Source organism: Branchiostoma floridae, chromosome 10 (genome assembly GCF_000003815.2).
Source record: "Branchiostoma floridae strain S238N-H82 chromosome 10, Bfl_VNyyK, whole genome shotgun sequence".
NCBI lineage: Eukaryota > Metazoa > Chordata > Leptocardii > Amphioxiformes > Branchiostomatidae > Branchiostoma > Branchiostoma floridae.
This window is the reverse complement of record NC_049988.1, coordinates 5,994,642-6,012,890: the sequence shown is the minus strand read 5'-3', so window position 1 is coordinate 6,012,890 and position 18,249 is coordinate 5,994,642. Positions and strand designations below refer to the sequence as shown.

Genomic DNA, 18,249 nt, shown 5'->3' with positions numbered 1-18,249 from the left:
CTATGTAATGAAGGATTATGTATCTATTGTGCACAAAATCAAAGTTTGACATTGAAAGACAAGTGTCCTCATGCATTTCAGTTTCCTTTGTTCCACTGTATTGTAATATGTATCACTAGATTTTTGGCTAGCCTAAAAAAATTACAAACAAAAAAAAAGATATCCCCTACCTACCGACCCTAATTTTTTCAGGACTGAAACAGGAAACACAACATTTTTTTTCCTAGGCCTTATATAGCCGGTATAACCGCCGTTCGGCGTAACACACCAGCTAAAACTGCATAAACTTGAAAAATCATCTTTATTAGTATCGTATATAGTACCGCTTTCAGTACTTTGTATCTATACTCTATACATACACCAAGTTACACATTAAATTGAATAGCACAACCAAAAGTTTAACTTTATTTTTAATCAGTATACGTCAAGTACCGCTCTCAGCACTAGGACACTCCAGTGCTCGAAAGACTTCGGCACTGGTTTGAAGAACGTTCCAGTGCTGAAAAGATGTCAGCACTCGTTTTCCTGTGCTGAAGATTTCTCAGCACTGGTGATCCAGTGCTGAAGTGCCCCTGAGCACTGGAAAATCCGAGTGCCGGACACGGCGAAAGCCTATATCAGCACTCGGTTCCAGTGCTGACGGCGGTTTCAGCACAGGGTAACCAGTGCTGAGTGACCTTTGACCTGACCAGTCGCCGCCCGGGCCGCGAGTTCAGCACTGGAACCGAGTGCTGACGAACATTCAGCACTGGAAAACGTCTTTTCAGCACTGGAAAACGAGTGCTGACGTCTTTTCTCCACTGATAAGTTCGGCGGTTGTCTTTTCTGATATACATGTACATCCATATCCCTCCGCTGCTGAACTGGGTCAGCTGTATACCAACCAATAAATCACAGAAAACAATGATCGTAATCCTGACACTGGTCAAATACATATGTATATCACAATCTAGAAACAATGTTGATAGTTAGATACGAACATCTAAAAGCTTCGCGTGTTTGTACTACTTTTGACGGCGCTTGTGTCTGCATTGGTTACCCCCAGATAACCCCGCGAGGGGCAGAGTAGGGGGAGGCTTGTGTACCTCTGATCTGAGGATGTTATTAGATCTGGGCCAGTTCTACACAAACCAGATGTTATTTTGCAAGCTTAAGTCAACAGTAAACACAAGTCCTACTTGAATACTACGTAATCTAGAATCAAAATCAATGTGACTGTACACAGATGACATTAACAGTTTCAGTGAACACAATTTGAAGTCCAAGATACAAATCTATCTTTAAATTCAATTTTTATACCCTGCAATCGCATACACCCGAGTGTGGCCTGATCATACCGTAATCCCCTATGGATAAACCTATTGTTCGAATGATGTACAACTATATTTCTCTACGTCAAATCAAATTTTGAACATAAAACAACACAGAAACAGATCAAACGTCAAAATTATGGATGTTAGGTAGGTAATGAGATTCCATTCTTTTCTCCCAAGAAATTTCTGCCAAGCCCGAAGAAAAAATAAAATAAAATACACAGATCATGCATGCATGATCATGCATTCTTGGTCTTTGGACATCCCAAAAGTTGAAATGGGGCAAGTAATGGGTTTCGTTACACACCCAACAATACTGTTGAATGACTGAGTCGAGATAGATCACAAGTAACTTGTTGTTGTTTTGTTTTCGAGCAAATCACCAGGAGAGATAATCAACACACGAACAATCGCCGAGAACAAAAACTTTTGTACACGAAGTCTGCAGTAGTCCTTGAAATTATGAGGCATATTGGGGTACAAGTGCAGACGAAAATGTGTCCTAAAATTGCGGTGTATTTAACAGTAACCGGTACTACAAATCTGTTCCGAGTTCCGCCTTATTCTATACAAAAAAGCATTGTTTAGACCAACTTTACGGTACCGATTTGCACTAACCTGGGGTGGTTCCTCGTCTTCCAGATACCTTGAGGCGAAACTACTGGCCCGGCTACGTGCACCAACATTATCCTCGGGAAAAACTCTTCTTAGACTAGCGGCATTTTGTGTGTATCAGGCGGGAGAACTGGGTCAGAGTACCCCCGGACGCTTGTCTATTGTTCGCAAAACGAAGATCACGTGACTCGGAGCACGCACGCTCAAACGGGGTTCAAACATGACTCCGAGCACGCACTACTTACAGGTACATGTCAGTGCGTGCTCGCGGGACTCAAATGTAAGAATCATCATAGTATTAGATCACGTAAAAGACCCGCAAGGGTTCACCATCAAAGCAGTTTTTTTTTATTAAACTGAAACAGAAACTTTCTATTTCTTGCAGAAAAGATATTAAGGTAATAAATAAGACACAAATACTGGGTAATAGTATGTTCATGTTCATGCTACGATACGTGTTGTTTACATGGCGACAAGCAGCTTTATTACCCTTTGAAATATTTATGGGTGTAATATTTTCACCTGTGTATGTATGTCTGTGATTGTTTGTGTCAACTCAAGATAACTTAAGAACTGTTGCTGAATGGTGAATGATTTTGGTGTGTTGGTGGGGTGTGACAAAAACGGAAATAGTTCTGTATCTGTATCTATATAGCCGGTATAACCGCCATTCGGCGTAACACACCAACTTCGCAGGCACGCGGTGCGGCAGCAGCTGGTTATATTACACTGAACGATCCGTCACACCTAACTTTTGCACATCTATCTGCAAGCGTCCTTTAAAACTATCCAGAGAAGATGCCCCTACTGTGCTTGGTGATATAAAAATTCCAATCTACGATAGTTCTGGGAAAATACGAATTTTTGAACACATCGATCCTAGGTTGGAATCTCTGGTACCTGAAGGCATGACTGTTTCTTGTTCTTTTTTGAGCTGGTATTAGATACTTATCAGTCGGTACGTCCACCAGCTTATTCTTCATTTTGTACATCATGCAAAGTCTGGACATTTTCCTTCTGTCTTCAAGTGATGTCCACTGTAGATCTGTTTTCATTTTGGTAACACTAGCATCCATGTTGTAGTTGTTTGTACAGAATCTGGAATTCTGTACCCTTTCAAGTTTATCTTTGTCTTTGTTTGTATACGGATCCCATACTGTTGCAGCATATTCAAGGATAGGTCTTACCAGTGACGTGTATGCAAGTGATTTTACCCTGGCTGGGCATGCCCACAAGTTACGTTTGATCAGCTCCCAATGTCTGTTTAGCCTTGGTTGTTATTTTGTTAACATGGATACCCCACTTCAGCCCAGTTGTTAACGTAACACCTAGGTATAATTACATCTTCGGCCCCTAACGGCTTCGCTTGGAACTGCAGCGGAACTTAATCTTTTTATATCTCGTGTTCTGAATAAGCCGTGGTTACGATTGATGGTTGGTAGATAGCTCTTGTGCTAGGAAAGAAGGGCATACGTTTGGGCCCCCAGCGATTTGTGTTGAAATTGCAAGTAATTTTTGTCAAAACTTTCCGAAGACGATTACTCAAGAAAGAAATAACGGATTTTCATGATTTTTGGTCTGTATGTAGCTTAGACAGTGTTGTACAAAATGAAATACAAAATTATGCAAAATAGGAGGTCATTTCCAGAATTAATGAGAATACGATACATCCGGGCCAATTCCAAAGGTCTGAACAGTGGCAAGTTGACCAAGTGTATGACTGTGCGGACACCTTCTCTATCTCACTCTTTCTTTTTTTAAATCACTACCCGTCTCCTATATCCTGTAGTTCAGGGCTCCGGGCTCGTCCTTCAACTCCCGGGCTAAGCTCGAGTGAGAGCATATGGTGTGCTCTGTATTTAGACCCTTCCTCTCGCAAGCATCTCAGGATAGTACTCAATTCCTTGTCCATCTGTCCTCTGTTCGGATTTAGATTTGTGTCGACATATCGAGGGGCCCAAATTTACCTCATATATATAAACTATGTTCCCCCAGCCCTTACCAAGGCAGATCAGCCCGCCGATCTCACATTAGCGCTCCGGGGGAGTTTAAGCCGGAAGGAGTTGTCGCTACCCTTTTCGGGGAAAGGGCAGGTGGACCTTACAAAGTTCTGTTGTTATTTTGAAAAATAGCTCAATACACCCTTGAGCCCTATCTAGTCCCTGATTCGCTACTGCAATAGCCTGCTGACAAACTGTGGTGTGTTGTAGCTGGCTACCTGGGGTGGTCATCAATCCTAGGTTCTCCTCCCTCTGACCAAGGGCCTTGGAGAGCCTTTCTACAGTCATCCTGCCAGACCCCTGCACGATAGATATTGAGATTGGGCTGCGGTGTGATAACCAGGCTCGATCCCGGCTGGCTCCCAGGGAAAAAGATCCACGAAACGCACATATCTTTGACCCGTATTTCAACTGAACCGAGAAGTTTTTAACCAAAAGAACCAACCTACCGTAACTTGGTTGTATCTCTCTATCTCCCTGTATGTCACAGAAGGTCGTTCAGCTCTTGATCTTTGAGCAGATGTTATACAATGGCTTATTCATATACCTACATCAACATTGCAGCATTGGCCAGATGCCTTGATTCCTTGAAACCGCTGCCATAAAATGGATTACCCGAAATCCAACACTTATCTGGCCAGGCGCAGATTATTGCACAATATCAATGTAACATGTAACATGCTTGAAATAATCTTTTTAATTTCAACGTCGTTTAATTGTATTGATATTTCTTTATGGTAATATTTAACTTGTGTATCAACAACATCATACTACACAGCACATTAAGCCAACGTATCGCGACACTAAGACACTAGCACATACAGCCCGGAACATCATCATGACTTACCAAGCATACAATTCCTCAATCATCTCTATCAAGATACAATGTATATACATGTAAGTCAAACAATATTACCGTCGCCATGGCAATGCTTTTTCATTGCCACACTTTTTTCTGTTGTTTTCCTCCCAAAGTCCACAGAAAAGTGCTACCCTATTTGGCAAAGTGGGTCTCCCATTTCTATTTTGGCACTTTTTTCTAACCATGACCGACAAAATTGTTCCGTATGACCCAACTCACGACAACTTTGCTACCTTTCCAAAATTGGCTAGTATGTGTGAGTTTTGAGACCATGATATCCTTCTGTCCCACACAGGATGACCCGAATTACAACCAGCGGAACGACCGACCCCGTCGGCCGGGCCGCCCTAACCGTAACCGGTGTCAAGAACCTTCCTTTTCAGAGAGTCCGGTAACGTCCGGGGAAGAGTCCTCCCAGGGCACTTGTTCTGCTTCTGTTTCAGGTTCCGACCAGCAGTCTGGCGATGAAGATGACCAGGACGAGGCGACCGTCCCGCCGAGGGAGAGACGACCAGCTGTGAATCCAGACGTCTCCAGTGACAGCGAAGAGGAGAGGCCTTCGACAAGCCATGCTGCTGACGTCCCGAGACCACGACGACATCGCCGCAGACCGTCGTACCTGGAGGACTTCGCGTTGGACTCTGACTCGGATTATATAGATTTAACATAGTGTGTTATTGTTAAGCTGTGCTGAGCAAAGACAGACCACTTCGTGTCTCGCGGTTCTGATGGTGCAAATCATTCGGCTGGGTGTGCTGGTGCATTGGTTGTTGTAGATTGTATGTTGGTTCCTGTTTTGCCTGTAAATCACCGTGGCTAGGTCCCCCGGAAGTTAAGGTTAGAGTTATGAAGATTTTCTTTAGTATTAAGTACGGATGGAACTCCGGAGCTGAGATGAGAGGATGAGTAGGTATACACGTTTTCTATTATCACGCCGTAGCCATGTAAGTGAGCTCAAGTCTCCTGCTGGTGTCGTCTGCGTGCTGCGTGTCCGTCTCTCGAGGAATTGGATGGGGATTTGAGTATCTAATCTCAAAGGTGATTAGCAGTAAATCTCTCCCCATACCAGTGAGTATGTGTTAAGTTTACTTAGGTGTTTATTTCGGGTAATGACGGACAAGTTTAAGTGATTGACCAGGTAGTATACATGGGATTCTGCATGCTTTCTCTGCTTCTGGTGTGTCTGGCCGCCTTGTCGTCTGTTATGCACCTGTCACCGCCGTACACGTTGGAATTTTGTCTCTTGCGAAGCACACATGTAAATTTTTGTCTGTATCAGACACAGTGTAATAAAACCAATGTTGTGTCACATGATTATTGCTTATGTATGGCTGATGTATTGCGTACGTATTGCTTATGTATATGTTTATCTGTATTATGCTGAACTTTTGTATTGTATGGACCATATGCGGAATGTGAGCGACCAATGGCTGGTGAGAGCAGTCCGATTGGTCACAGAGAACTAGATAATGAATTATGACTGATGGTTCCAATTTTTGTTATTTTATATCAACCTGTTGTATTTTTGTTACACCTCCCTTGTAATGTTATGGTATCTTAACATTTGAGGACAAATGTTCGGTGAGGGGGAGGTAGTGTAACGGCCATGACCTTTGACATATGAGATAATTAGGTAATGACCGTCTAGACCATATGAGGAGGAGCTTACATTAGCATATTAGGTAATCCCTGATTGGCTGGATGCCGACAGCATCCAACCAGCTTACCTGTGATGGGCGGAGTTATGCAACCTATTGTCATGCTAGTTAACCTTAGAGATTGTATGAAGAGATTTAGTCAGTCGTTGCCCCAAGGACTCAGGTGAGGTTGTTTTAGTAGGGCTTCGTCCCTCTGTTGGATTGTGTACTAGTTAGTTAGTTAGACCAACTCTCTCTGTAAATATACTTAGATCTCTGTGTCATTATCCTAGACCTGTATCCTGTAACTTGCTGTAGTCCTAAGTGAAACACATTGTATTATATGTTACTTGAGTTTAGCATAGGTTGAATAAACACGGCTCACAAATAGTAATCGACTGGTTTGGCTGAGTTCCTGATAAGTTAATATAGGACTTAGATACCAAACAACCCTATCGTTTCATAAGATTAACTTTAGAGAAAAATACGAAACAAAAAAGAAAAGAAATTAGGTTTAGAGTCCAAAGTATGTGCGGAGATTCTAAAACCTCAGAAGGCAGAGGAAGGAAAGAACAACGAAATTGTAAAATATTGCGAGAGAAACCGGCAAGGAATAGGAAAAACAAAAGTGTTGAAAAATAGAAAATGTTACTAAACTTTTATTCCTAACTTAGCCAAAGTCCCCTATAAGTTATTCCGGGCCAGGTCTGGTAGAGACTAGTGCGTTAAAGCCAAGAAGCGGTTTTACCGGGCATGTTGAACTTGTGAGAGTTAGCAAGGTCGCAACAGAAAAGACTACAACAACTTTTTTTTATTGGTAAATCTTTACCATATGTGCTGTCCGTTTTGTTTTTATTGTTGGGCCTTGTCCGCGTCCTTGGCCCTAATTAGCCTTGAACTAATTGATTGAAAACATGCCGCATCCGACGCCCCCAATGTAGCATTTAGGGCTCGCTGCTTTTAATAGGGTAGCCTCAGCTTCATGGTTTTGACTTGGAAGCTAGAAATTTTCCAAAAGAACCACAGGCAAGGTTCGTCCAATTTCACAACATTTCACAGTATTTATTTTCGATCCGGTTGGAGATTTAGGATGAAATTGCGCAAGGTGGGCGTGGAAACTGATCTACCTTGAGATTTTTCTAGTCATAGATGGACACATTTATAAAGATTTTTTTTTTCAATTCAAAGTCGAGCTACAATTTTTCCACATGGCTAACTCATATTGAGTTGGATATTGAGATATAAACGGGTTACGAAAAAGTGGGCGTGGAAATTGGTCTCCCTTGAGATTTTTCTGGTCATAGAAATGATAGATGGAAACATTTATAAAGATTTTTGTTTCAATTCTAAAAGTCGAGCTTTCAACACGGCTGCCTCATCGTCAGTTGACCTCCATTGACCCCTTTGTAAAGCGTGGAGGCGTAACCAGGTCCTTTGGGAACAAGTGAAATTCCACAGCCTGTGAAAATACTTGAGGCTACTGCAAGTAAATTTTATGGATAACATCCTTTGCAGAGTGCAAAAATAATGAGACGGCGCGAAAAAAATGGGTAAAAAAACATGATGGCTAAATTTTTAAAGTCGACACCATAAACGTCGTGACAAGATTTGAAGTGACAAAACGTGCACCACACAACTAACAAAAGCATTCATTCCTGTATTGAAGAAGTGAACTAATACAATCCAACAAGCTTCACTTCTGCAACCAGTCATGGATACCTCCCTAGTTTCACTTCTACAAGCAACGTTTTAATTGTTAGGCTACAACACAAACTTATAATTTTGGTCTATCTGACCATTCCCGAAGAGGAAAAAATCTTGTTTTTGTTTTTGTTTTTTCTTTTCTAAAATCAAGCGAAAATTAATGAGCGTGTTGATGTCGTCCATAAAATTTACTTGCTGTGGCCTTATAACAAAGCGATAACGATCGCCCACGTCCTGGTAACCTATGACCTTACATCTTCTGACAAGAGTTGGGCGGGACGACTCTAACTGATCGGCGAAACCTCTACATTTCTGCCCCACGTTTCTACTCCTAAAGGTTAGTTTGTTTCACTAATGTGTTGTAAAGACCCCACAAAAATGTACAGCAAGCTATCACGATGATTGATGCGTTTTTGATGTGCTTTTGGACGATGGATTCGTGCGAAAGTCGTGGTCAGCTTGGGAGACATTTGGCAGTCTGTCTCATGTCAAGTACGATCATGACATCTTTATCAACAACGCCTGCATATTTTTTTGGCACGTTTACGATAAGATTTTATCGAAAATTGTGTTTCTTGACATTGTAGTTGTCCTGGTAGGAGTATGTTAGGATGACGTGTTACGTACGAACACGTAAACACACCTGGCGGCGTAGCGTGACGTTCAAACACGCACAGGTGGTAACCTGACCCTAGGCCATCTTGCCTTCTTGGTTCTGTTTGTGCCTTGGCCATGTTCGGACGCCATCTTCAAGCAGATATTGCGGTGGAATAACAGACAATTATTGTATGATAAAGAGGGTCTGCATGGGATACTGGCAACAAATTTAGGAGACATACATTTAATGTTTAACAGTAAATTCAGGAAGACCAACAACGCTTTGTAATTATGGTACTAAATTCAGAGGCTTTTCACGTTAATGCAGGACTCAATCTAAATCACCTACATGCAGCAGAGGACCTTTGAGTTACCTGTTGTCATTTATAAGGTGTGAAGACCAGGTGACAACATCATCTTCAACCCTGGGAGTATTCAGGAGTATTATCTCCGAGGGTTATCTAACATGGCCTCCTCAGGTCACATTGTAGAATGTCTCAACAACGGTTAACATGTTGTTCATGGGAGCGAGTCTTTTAAAACCGATCTAGGTTAATCATTACCTAGTTCAATTCTTTATAACTCTACTCTACTCTACCTTGTCTTTAAGTGTTGCATACTACTATATTGGCCCTGTCGACAACTCTCTATACGCAGTGCCCATATATACACACTGTAAAAACAGTTATTCTTGGCTGAGGAGGTGTTAATTGTGTTTGTTTCTGCATACAGGGTAAAACGCTTCAATCATAGTGTAACACACCTTAAAGTTAAACAGTTCAAACTTCAAGGTGCACATCCGGACAAGTGTTGAACTTGTGTTTCATCCGCCCTTACCCTTTAGGTTTTACCTTGATATGTGCACTGCTGGTTCAGTGTTCATACAGTAACCTGTAGGTCATTAGGGGTTAGGTAAGTTTCCATGATGATTGTGTGTACACATGTTGATGAGTCATCCCAGTGAAAGGGGATCAGGAAATGAAAACCTCCCCTGGTTTCCCCTGTGGCTAGAGGTTAGGTCATACTGGATGTGGAGAGGTAGGGTAAAGATAATCTCCATATATGAAACAGATCTATGGCAGCAAAGACAGTATCCAGGAGCTAAACAGTGTCCAGCCGGCTCCAGATGGATACTGTTCTTGCCCTGGATAGATCTGCTTGGAGATTAGGGTCAAGATAATCAGGCCAATCATTTTATTTCTTATAAAGTAAAAAGAAAATTAGCACAAGGCCTAGACAGTGCTCAAATGGCTGTACTGTATTTTATTCTAAGGGTGCCCAAAAAATAAGCCTGGCTTTGAAAAAGCTCAGAGTCAGCAACTCTGTAGAATGTTTGATATTAATTTTTTAAACTTTAAGGTACCCTTCAAGCAGAGGTTTGGCTTTTGCTGTTTTTTTACTGCTTTACCTGGGTGTGCATGAAGATAAAGGAGGACAAAATAGAAAGCCTGAGAAAATTCAATGCCTAAAAACAATAGATTGTCAAAAAACAGCCAAATGTGAGGCTGCTTGGAGAGTTAAATCAATTAAGGATCTATACACCAAGCATATTAAAAAATATAAGACCAATTGGTCATGAAAAAAGGGGAAGGGGAAATGAGAACTTGTCTGGTTCCCCTTGGGGTATAGATTAGGTCATGGGTAGACAGACATGGCTTTGATCTGGTTGTTACATGTAGGATTGGTTCCTGTTACATGACTTCTGTATCCTGTATTATATAGGGTGTGAGCTGTACTGGGCTGGGCTGACAGACAAGGGTGCTGAACTTGTACTTGAGGCAGCTGTACTCAAAGGTTTTCCAGCTGAGTCCAGGTATTATTGTACTACATGTATTATTAGTACTCTGTATGTATGGGGGTCTGCAAAGGGGGATCCCAACAACACTTTACTCTTAATTCAAAAGAATTATTAACCCTTGTTTAATTTTTTGAGGGTCACAATACTACTGTAAATGTCTTTAATTTTGTGGTTATAATTTTGCAGTTAAGGTATAGAAGTAGTGTTTTCTGTTGTTTGAAGTTCACAATAATGCATATAGTCAATTACTGTACAGTAACAGAAACATCAGCTTTATGTTAAAGCTGGAATGAAGCATTCATTATGAAAACTGTGAACATAAAACTGACGCAAAAATGTCAAGAAGTACAGTACAATATTTGCGTATTAAATGCATATAATAATATTGTGTTTTGTTCCAGACCTGATCGACCATCATGGGGGAGGAACACAGGAAATATGTCATCGGTTTCTTCGTGGTGGCAGCGATTGTCATGATCATCGCTCTGGTGGCCAGCTCCTTCCAGCGACTGGAGTCAGATGAAAGTGAGTGAATTGTTTCATACACCAGGTCTCGAAATACCACCCGTATATGCAGGTTAGTGTGGGTAAAATTAGAGCTGTGCAGGTATTTCTGGTGTCTACCTGCACCTAGTCTGTGTAACACAAACTCTGCTGTCCAGGGCTTTAACTGGCCCCTCAGGGGGCCGGCGGATGTTGGGCGGGCTGCTATAAGCGAGATTTAATCAGGCTAACCTGCACCTAACCTGCACTGGTCCATGTACTGCCAGGGTTTTATATATAAACATCGCAGGTATGTATGGATTGTTATTAGCTGCATTGACTGTTACCCGGTGACCTATGAAGTATAGAAGAAAAACTAGCCATTTTAGTATGATCTATACTTCAGATTTCAGAGTGGTGCAGGTAAAATTTGTCTGGTGCAGGTAATTTTTAGTGCAGGTATGCAGAAAAAAGTATTTCGAGCCCTCAAACTACAATACACAGTTGTGTAACAGTCGGTATTACAGGCGTAAAACACTGAGAATGCTTAGATAGGTATAACCTTGTAAACCACAAAAGGACAAGTCAGTCTACAACTTTAGCTAAAATGTTGAAACTCTCTTTCATTGTCCTTGATTTTGTTTTCTATGTAAAAAAAACAAGAATGATCGTCTTAAAGTGGCAAGAGAGAGAATAAGATTAAGAATCAGACCTCATATAGATAATATGTTGTAGCATCTTCTGTTTCTACTGGTGTTTATGAATAAACAGCACTTAATTAGAAGCCCCCTGAAGTTAAGCGTCACCCCTCCATAAGATAAAAGCTGACCCCCCTAAAAGTCTGCAATGGAGGCTAGGAAGTTTAAGGGTTTTAATATTTTAGAGGATGAATGAACTCTGTTGTGTTGTTCCCAGTCGGTATAGCGTACGACACCATACAGAAACACCTCGGGTCAGATGTGAAGGAGGAAGGTTTACACACAGGACCTGTCGGCTACAGGTTCATCAAGTTTCCTTCTGTCTTCAAGACACTGGAGTACACCAGTCTCACCTGCTTAAACAAGGTGAGACGTTCTTTGATCTTTAAGACATTAGTGTAGTCACCTGTCTACGTACAGGGTAAAGTTTTCTTTTGTCCCAAGACTTTAGAGTACAGCAGTCTTTAGTTTAAGTTGCCTCAAGTATGGAGAGATTTTGATTGAATGGTCATCTGCATTCAATGTTCTCACCAGGATTTTTTACAATGTAGGGGCATATTAGTGCGGCAAAGCCACGTGGTAAAGGTACACTCTCACTGCACTTGCATCAAGCTTGCGCCACTGTGGAGTTCGAAAGATACTCAACAAATTTCAGAGATAAAGAACAAATTTTCTTTTTGTGTATGTTGTCGTCTTCTAAGTCATACTTTTTCGTATTACACAATATCTACGTTATAAAAATTCGGAGAAAATAACAAAACAGTGACGCAGTGAACGAACCCTGCAGTCACGCAAGCTTGACGCAAGTGCAGTGAGAGTGCACCTTTTAAAGTGATGCAGGTATGAGGCTCAGCATTGTAATTTGTGTTGAGGGAAGTCTGGGGGCATGCTACCACCCCCCACCCCCACCCAAAAATGTTTCATTCACAGTCCTCAGAAAAACTATTTTCCTACATTTTGAGGGCCAAATTTAGTGAAATAAAGCTAACAATCACGGCATTAGGGCCCAAATCACAGCATAAGGGATCCAAATCACAGCGTAAAATTATTGTAGATTTGAAGTAAGTATAATGACAAGCTTTTGATCCATCTGTTAAGATTTTGGGTAAGGTCTAATGCTACAGTGTTAGTGAAAAGTTTAAACTTTGTTCCAACACAAGGGAAGAAACTCACCATAAATTTTCGGCCGAACACTCCGACCTTCATCAGATGAATGATTCGCTGCACTAATCCGGAAGTCGTCGGATGACGTCAGGTAGCAGCGAATCATAAATGGCGGGAAGGCGAAACCTGCCACCGTCACGGTTCAATGAGGGTTGATGTGCCCTGATGTAGATAGCCTCCTTGACGCCCCTCACGAACCAGTCCTGTTCAGAGTCCTAACCTACAGTGTTAGGTTGGAAGTTTAATCCCTAACTATAAGGAAACATTGATTTTTGCTTGAATCTATAGGCCATAAGTTATTTTATTTCTACCGTTTTCCAGTACTGTAGTCAGAGTGCCTACTTAAAATGTAGGATACTGGGTGATTTGAAACATGCAAAAACTGAATACTTTATAACTACTAACTTCTGTAAACTTTCAGGATGGGGTGCCCATAGTGCTTGATGTGGCGTTCCAGTATCTGGCTCGACCCTCGGACCTGAACAGGATCGTGACAGAGTTCCGTGATCACGAGAACTATGTCACTGTGCTGAGGAACGTTGGTATGTATTTAAGTTGTTTTTAAGTGCTAATTAGTACCTAACTATAAACTGGACTGGATAAAAAAACTCAAATATCGGGAACCAGTTCTGAACTTGCTGGATATCCTCTTTTTTGTTCTAAACAATCTAAAAACAGTCTTCCATTGTTGTGCTGGAAAAAGATCATGACTATTTGTGTTTATTACTGAGCTTTTAATGTTTACAAGTTGCATGTAAAAAGTAAGCCACAAGCAATTCTACATGTAACAGTTAACTGGAAAAAAGTACTTTGGTTTGGTTTGGTTTGGTTTATTTAGATCTCCATTAGTGAAATACACTAGTCTTCCTGGAGTCCACATTAAAACAATACGGAAATACTTCTAGTATGCATATGCCATTTCAGGTCCAGAATTGAATCTCAAGGTGGACTTGAGTATACAACGCTTAACAATTGAATGTTAGATGTCAGGTATTTATAACAATGTGCAATGTTTTCCCCACAGGAGAGGCGGCCCTGCACGAGGCCTGTAGTCAGTTCAACACGTCAGAGTTCCAGTCAGCACGAGCGCTTTTCACTGAGAAAGTCCGGGAAACGCTGAGTCTCAGGTTCAACGACCTCAGCTCTGACATCACAGACTTACAGGTATGCAGCTACGCACCCCCATTCACAAAATGGCTCCTTCCAGAAAACGGATACATATTGATCACCCTCTGGCCCAACTATTCGTTGCCACATAGACTTGATTGATATGAGTGTGCAGATGACATGCACTTGCATTTACCATATGCACATAATCCTGCATGTATTCCCCCAAAAGAAATTTTCTTTGTGACAGTAACAATTACAAATTCTTGAATACACCTCACCTGCTATTAAAAAGTTATCCTTTGTGATTGTTATAGTTGGCACAGGAGAAAAAAATATATCTTTAACTTCCTAATTCATTATATGAGCTTTGCTAGATTTACGTTTTTCAGTTCTCTCACCCATATGGTATTTGTACAGCACAACAGACATGTATTACTGGACCTGATCCTCTAGACCTGAACCAGACCTAGATTTTCTGTCCCATATCCACCCTTAGTGTAAGGCCTGCAAGTTTTATGTCTTGAATATCATTAATCAACTTTTACTTGATATTCTTGCTCAAATGGTCCTCTTTACCATAACTAGAATATTTACAATTGTTGCATATATATAAGAAATGAAGCTTGTGTTGTGTCTATGCCAGGTGAATAACATTGCTCGTCCCAGTGAGTACGAATCCGCCGTCAGAGACAAGGAAGCGGCGCGTGAAAATATTCAGGTTCGCTCCGATTCCCGGGTGTTGTGGGCAGTGGACGTGTGCACTTGTCAATGCAAACCACAGTGGGGGGTTATGTTGAAGATTTGTCAGAAAATTTGTTTAGAAAGTAATATTGGAGGTAAACATGTTTATTCGGGGCCTGACATTTCAAATTTCAGTACTATGACCTGACATGCTTTTCAAAGTCTATGAACAATTTTGGCACCCCTTTTGGTTTTTATTGACAAGTACATACTGTATATGGAAGGCAAGGATTCTTCATGTACTACAGTTGCAACATGTTGTGAACAAAAATCACAGTTTATGTCTAAGACTTATCAGATGCAGAATGCATTACGGCAATGCTTCAAAATTTATTTGGCCAGATGTACAGTTGCATGTTTGCAATAATCATTCCTTCCAGTTTGAAATATGCACATGCAAAGTACTAAATTAAATACAGGCGTTTGTAAACTGTTGTCTGACAGTATTGTTCATCCTAAAAGAGTTGAAAAGTGTGCTTAGCTTGTAAAAGATTGGATTTTGAATCTAAAAGTAACAGCATTGAATGCACAATGTAGTAAATGAAGAGCCTTGCCCTCCCTCCCTCTCTCCCTCTCATTATCTATGGTGTTGGCTTTTGCATGCAGTGTGTTGATTCCTATATATCTAGGTCAACGACATAACGCGACCCACAGCTTATGAAAGTGCCGTACGCGCCAAGGAAGCCGCTCGGGAAAACATCCAGGTAACGTACGACACGATATCCTGGCGTAGACGCTGCATCTGATTCGCTGACCACACGATCATCATCAGATATTTCATCAATATTTTGACAGCACAAATGACCACTGTCTACTGATTCTTGACTAATTCATACTTAATTCAAGATGTCTACCTCACTAAGAAATAAGGTACAAAACTCAAATTTTGGGGCATAATAATGTTGTATGAAGTCTTTCATCTGAATATCCACCAACTTTCAAACCACTTCCGATCAAACTTTATTTCAGGTGGCGAAAAAAACAAGGGTGTCTCTCTTTTTTTTAGAGCTGTGTGGGTCGTGTTCCTCATGCCAAGAAATCTTCAAAGACATTGTAAAAATGTTATGGAGGGTTCCTTAGATTTGTATTTGAAACGAAAGAAGTTAGTGTCTGACTTTCAGCTCTAGCAAGTTGACCCACGCACCTCAGGTCACAGCTTAATTGTTCTTTTTCTTTCTCTCTCACTTAACATTAATGGATTTGTGTGCAAAGTGATGATCGCAATGATTTCAATTTTGGTAGACATTCATGAAGGCTTTATACTTTTTAGTTATGGCCCCAAGATTTGAGTTGTTCACCTTATTTCTGTGTGAGGCTGTGAACTTCTTGATTACCCCTTGTAAGTAGTTTATGTGGTTCTAAGACAACTTTTCTTGCATCAGCAGCTGAACAATTAAGAGGACCAATTAACCATTAACATTTCTTAATTACATTTCACCTAATTTTAAAACATTTTGGACTACCATTATCCTTACAACCTGCTTGCTGAATTGTAGTTATTAACTTTCCAAATGTTCCTAATGCTACTGATAGCTGATTTTGTTATTTACGAATCCTGCTCTTTATGCATTTATCTTTTGAGTGTACACAGTTTGTAAAAAGGTTAGGTGTACAACAGTGTGTACCTGTCACTGTAAACCCATGGGTGGTCAAAAATTGCTCCTTCGGAACTGGCTTGAAGTTTATTACAATTAGCCAGAATTTTCAAAATGTCAATTTGACAAATCACTCCACTCTCAATAACCGAGAAAACTTGGTTGGTAACTTGAGATGGTTGCTTCAAACAACAAGGTTTTAACTAAAAGTATGCAAAATTGGACAAAACTGTTTCAATCTGACTTTACTGGATATGGTTGTCGATAGGTGATTGGCCAGCTGCAATTGACTGTTATTATTTAAATTTCAGTGTGACAAAAGCTCAAACCCCACATGAACCTTCGGTTTACCGGGCATGAATTTTTCAAAATGCCAGATTACACTCACAAACCACCTCATGATAGGACGTACATTGACTGGTGTACAGCCTTAGATAATCTTACATTCAAAGAAACACTGTGAGGCCAGCGTTAATGCAACAATATTTTTATTATCAGGTTGCTGAGAATGAACGACCGAGGCTGTTGACCCAGGCCAGGACGACCCGGAGAGAAGCGGAGACGCAGGCTCAGATCGCCATCAACAAGGCACAATCTGACGCCAGGATAGCCATCAGCAGGTCAGGGGGCATAGGGGTCATGGGTCAGGGGTAGGATAGGGGACAAACAGGTCAAGGGTTATGGTCAGGTCAGGAGGCATACAGGTCACAACAAAGACAAGACAGGAGGCATGGAGGTCAGGGGTCGTGGGTAGGTCAGAGGACATTCAAGTCATGGGCAAGGCAGAGGGTATATAGGTTATGGGTCATAGGCAGGGCAGGAGTGACATAGGTCAAGGGTCATGGGCAGGTTAAGAGTCATGGGACTCAGGTCACTTAATAGATTAGTCAGGTTAATAGGAATAAATTGACGATGAGTTAACCTAATCTGTGTGACTCGACGTTGACTGTAATGTTACTCTTACCTCAGAGCGGAGGCAGAGGCAGAGGCCATTCTAAATGAGTACCAGACTGAGGCTGACACCTACGCTACCATCATCCAGCGCCAGGGTCTCACCACAGAGGGTTTCCTGGCGTACATGGGTGTACGGGCTATCAGTAAGTATACAAACTTTACCAACTGTAGTAGGCATACATCCCTAAACAACCCTAACCCTACTCTACTATCAGGACCTCACTACAGAGGGTTTCCTGGCTTACATGGGTGTACGAGCTATCAGTAAGTATGCAAACTTTGCCAACTGTAGTAGACATCCATCCCTAACCCCCAACCCTAACCCCACTCTACTATCAGGGTCTCACCACAGAGGGTTTCCTGGCGTACATGGGTGTACGGGCTATCAGTAAGTCTACAAACTTTACCAACTGTAGTAGACATCTGTCCCTAAACCCCAACCCTAACCCTACTTTACTATCAGGACCTCACTACCGAGGGTTTCCTGGCTTACATGGGTGTACGGGCTATCAGTAAGTATGCAAACTTTACAACCATTGGTCCCATAGTAAAAATTGCTAAACTTTCTTCCAACACAGAAGTACACACGGATCAAATTTTCAATGACCACTGTCACCATCTACAGGATCAATACTGATGACCAATCACTTCAGGACGCAAACTCGCGAGAGTTACAGACAATTGATCTTATTAACATGGGATGTTGTGAATTCGTGTCGTCAGCAATTGATAAAACATACCAGGAAGTTTATAACGCGCACCCTCTCAGTTCAGTGATGGCTGGAGTGCCCTGATGTATATGGCCTCCTTTATACCTCGAACAAATTAGTTCTGTTCAGTGTCCAGTGAGTCCCTAAACTCCTCCCTACTCTTCCACCACCTTTTACACCCACAACCGAAGTCAGGTACCCATTTTCCTAATACCCCCCTCACATTAGGCGCGATTCGATCGGACGACGAGTCTGCGAGCTCTAATTA

General features: G+C 41.5%; 1 protein-coding gene across 3 annotated transcripts in view; it reads left to right on the top strand.

Annotated features, from left to right (window-relative positions):
• The first annotated feature begins 8,357 nt into the window (after positions 1-8,357).
• Positions 8,358-18,249, top strand: part of LOC118425167 — a 13,180-nt gene continuing 3,288 nt past the window's right edge. The window contains exons 1-9 of one of the 3 annotated variants that reach the window (XM_035833995.1): positions 8,358-8,468; positions 10,451-10,541; positions 10,928-11,051; positions 11,925-12,073; positions 13,293-13,413; positions 13,896-14,035; positions 15,352-15,426; positions 16,816-16,937; positions 17,287-17,414. In XM_035833995.1, the coding sequence (XP_035689888.1) occupies positions 10,943-11,051; positions 11,925-12,073; positions 13,293-13,413; positions 13,896-14,035; positions 15,352-15,426; positions 16,816-16,937; positions 17,287-17,414 (844 nt within the window). In that variant the 5' untranslated portion in view covers positions 8,358-8,468; positions 10,451-10,541; positions 10,928-10,942. Of the gene's footprint in view, positions 8,469-10,450; positions 10,542-10,927; positions 11,052-11,924; positions 12,074-13,292; positions 13,414-13,895; positions 14,036-14,624; positions 14,700-15,351; positions 15,427-16,815; positions 16,938-17,286; positions 17,415-18,249 lie in introns of all 3 variants that reach the window. The other 2 variants (XM_035833994.1, XM_035833996.1) reach the window with 2 other exon arrangements.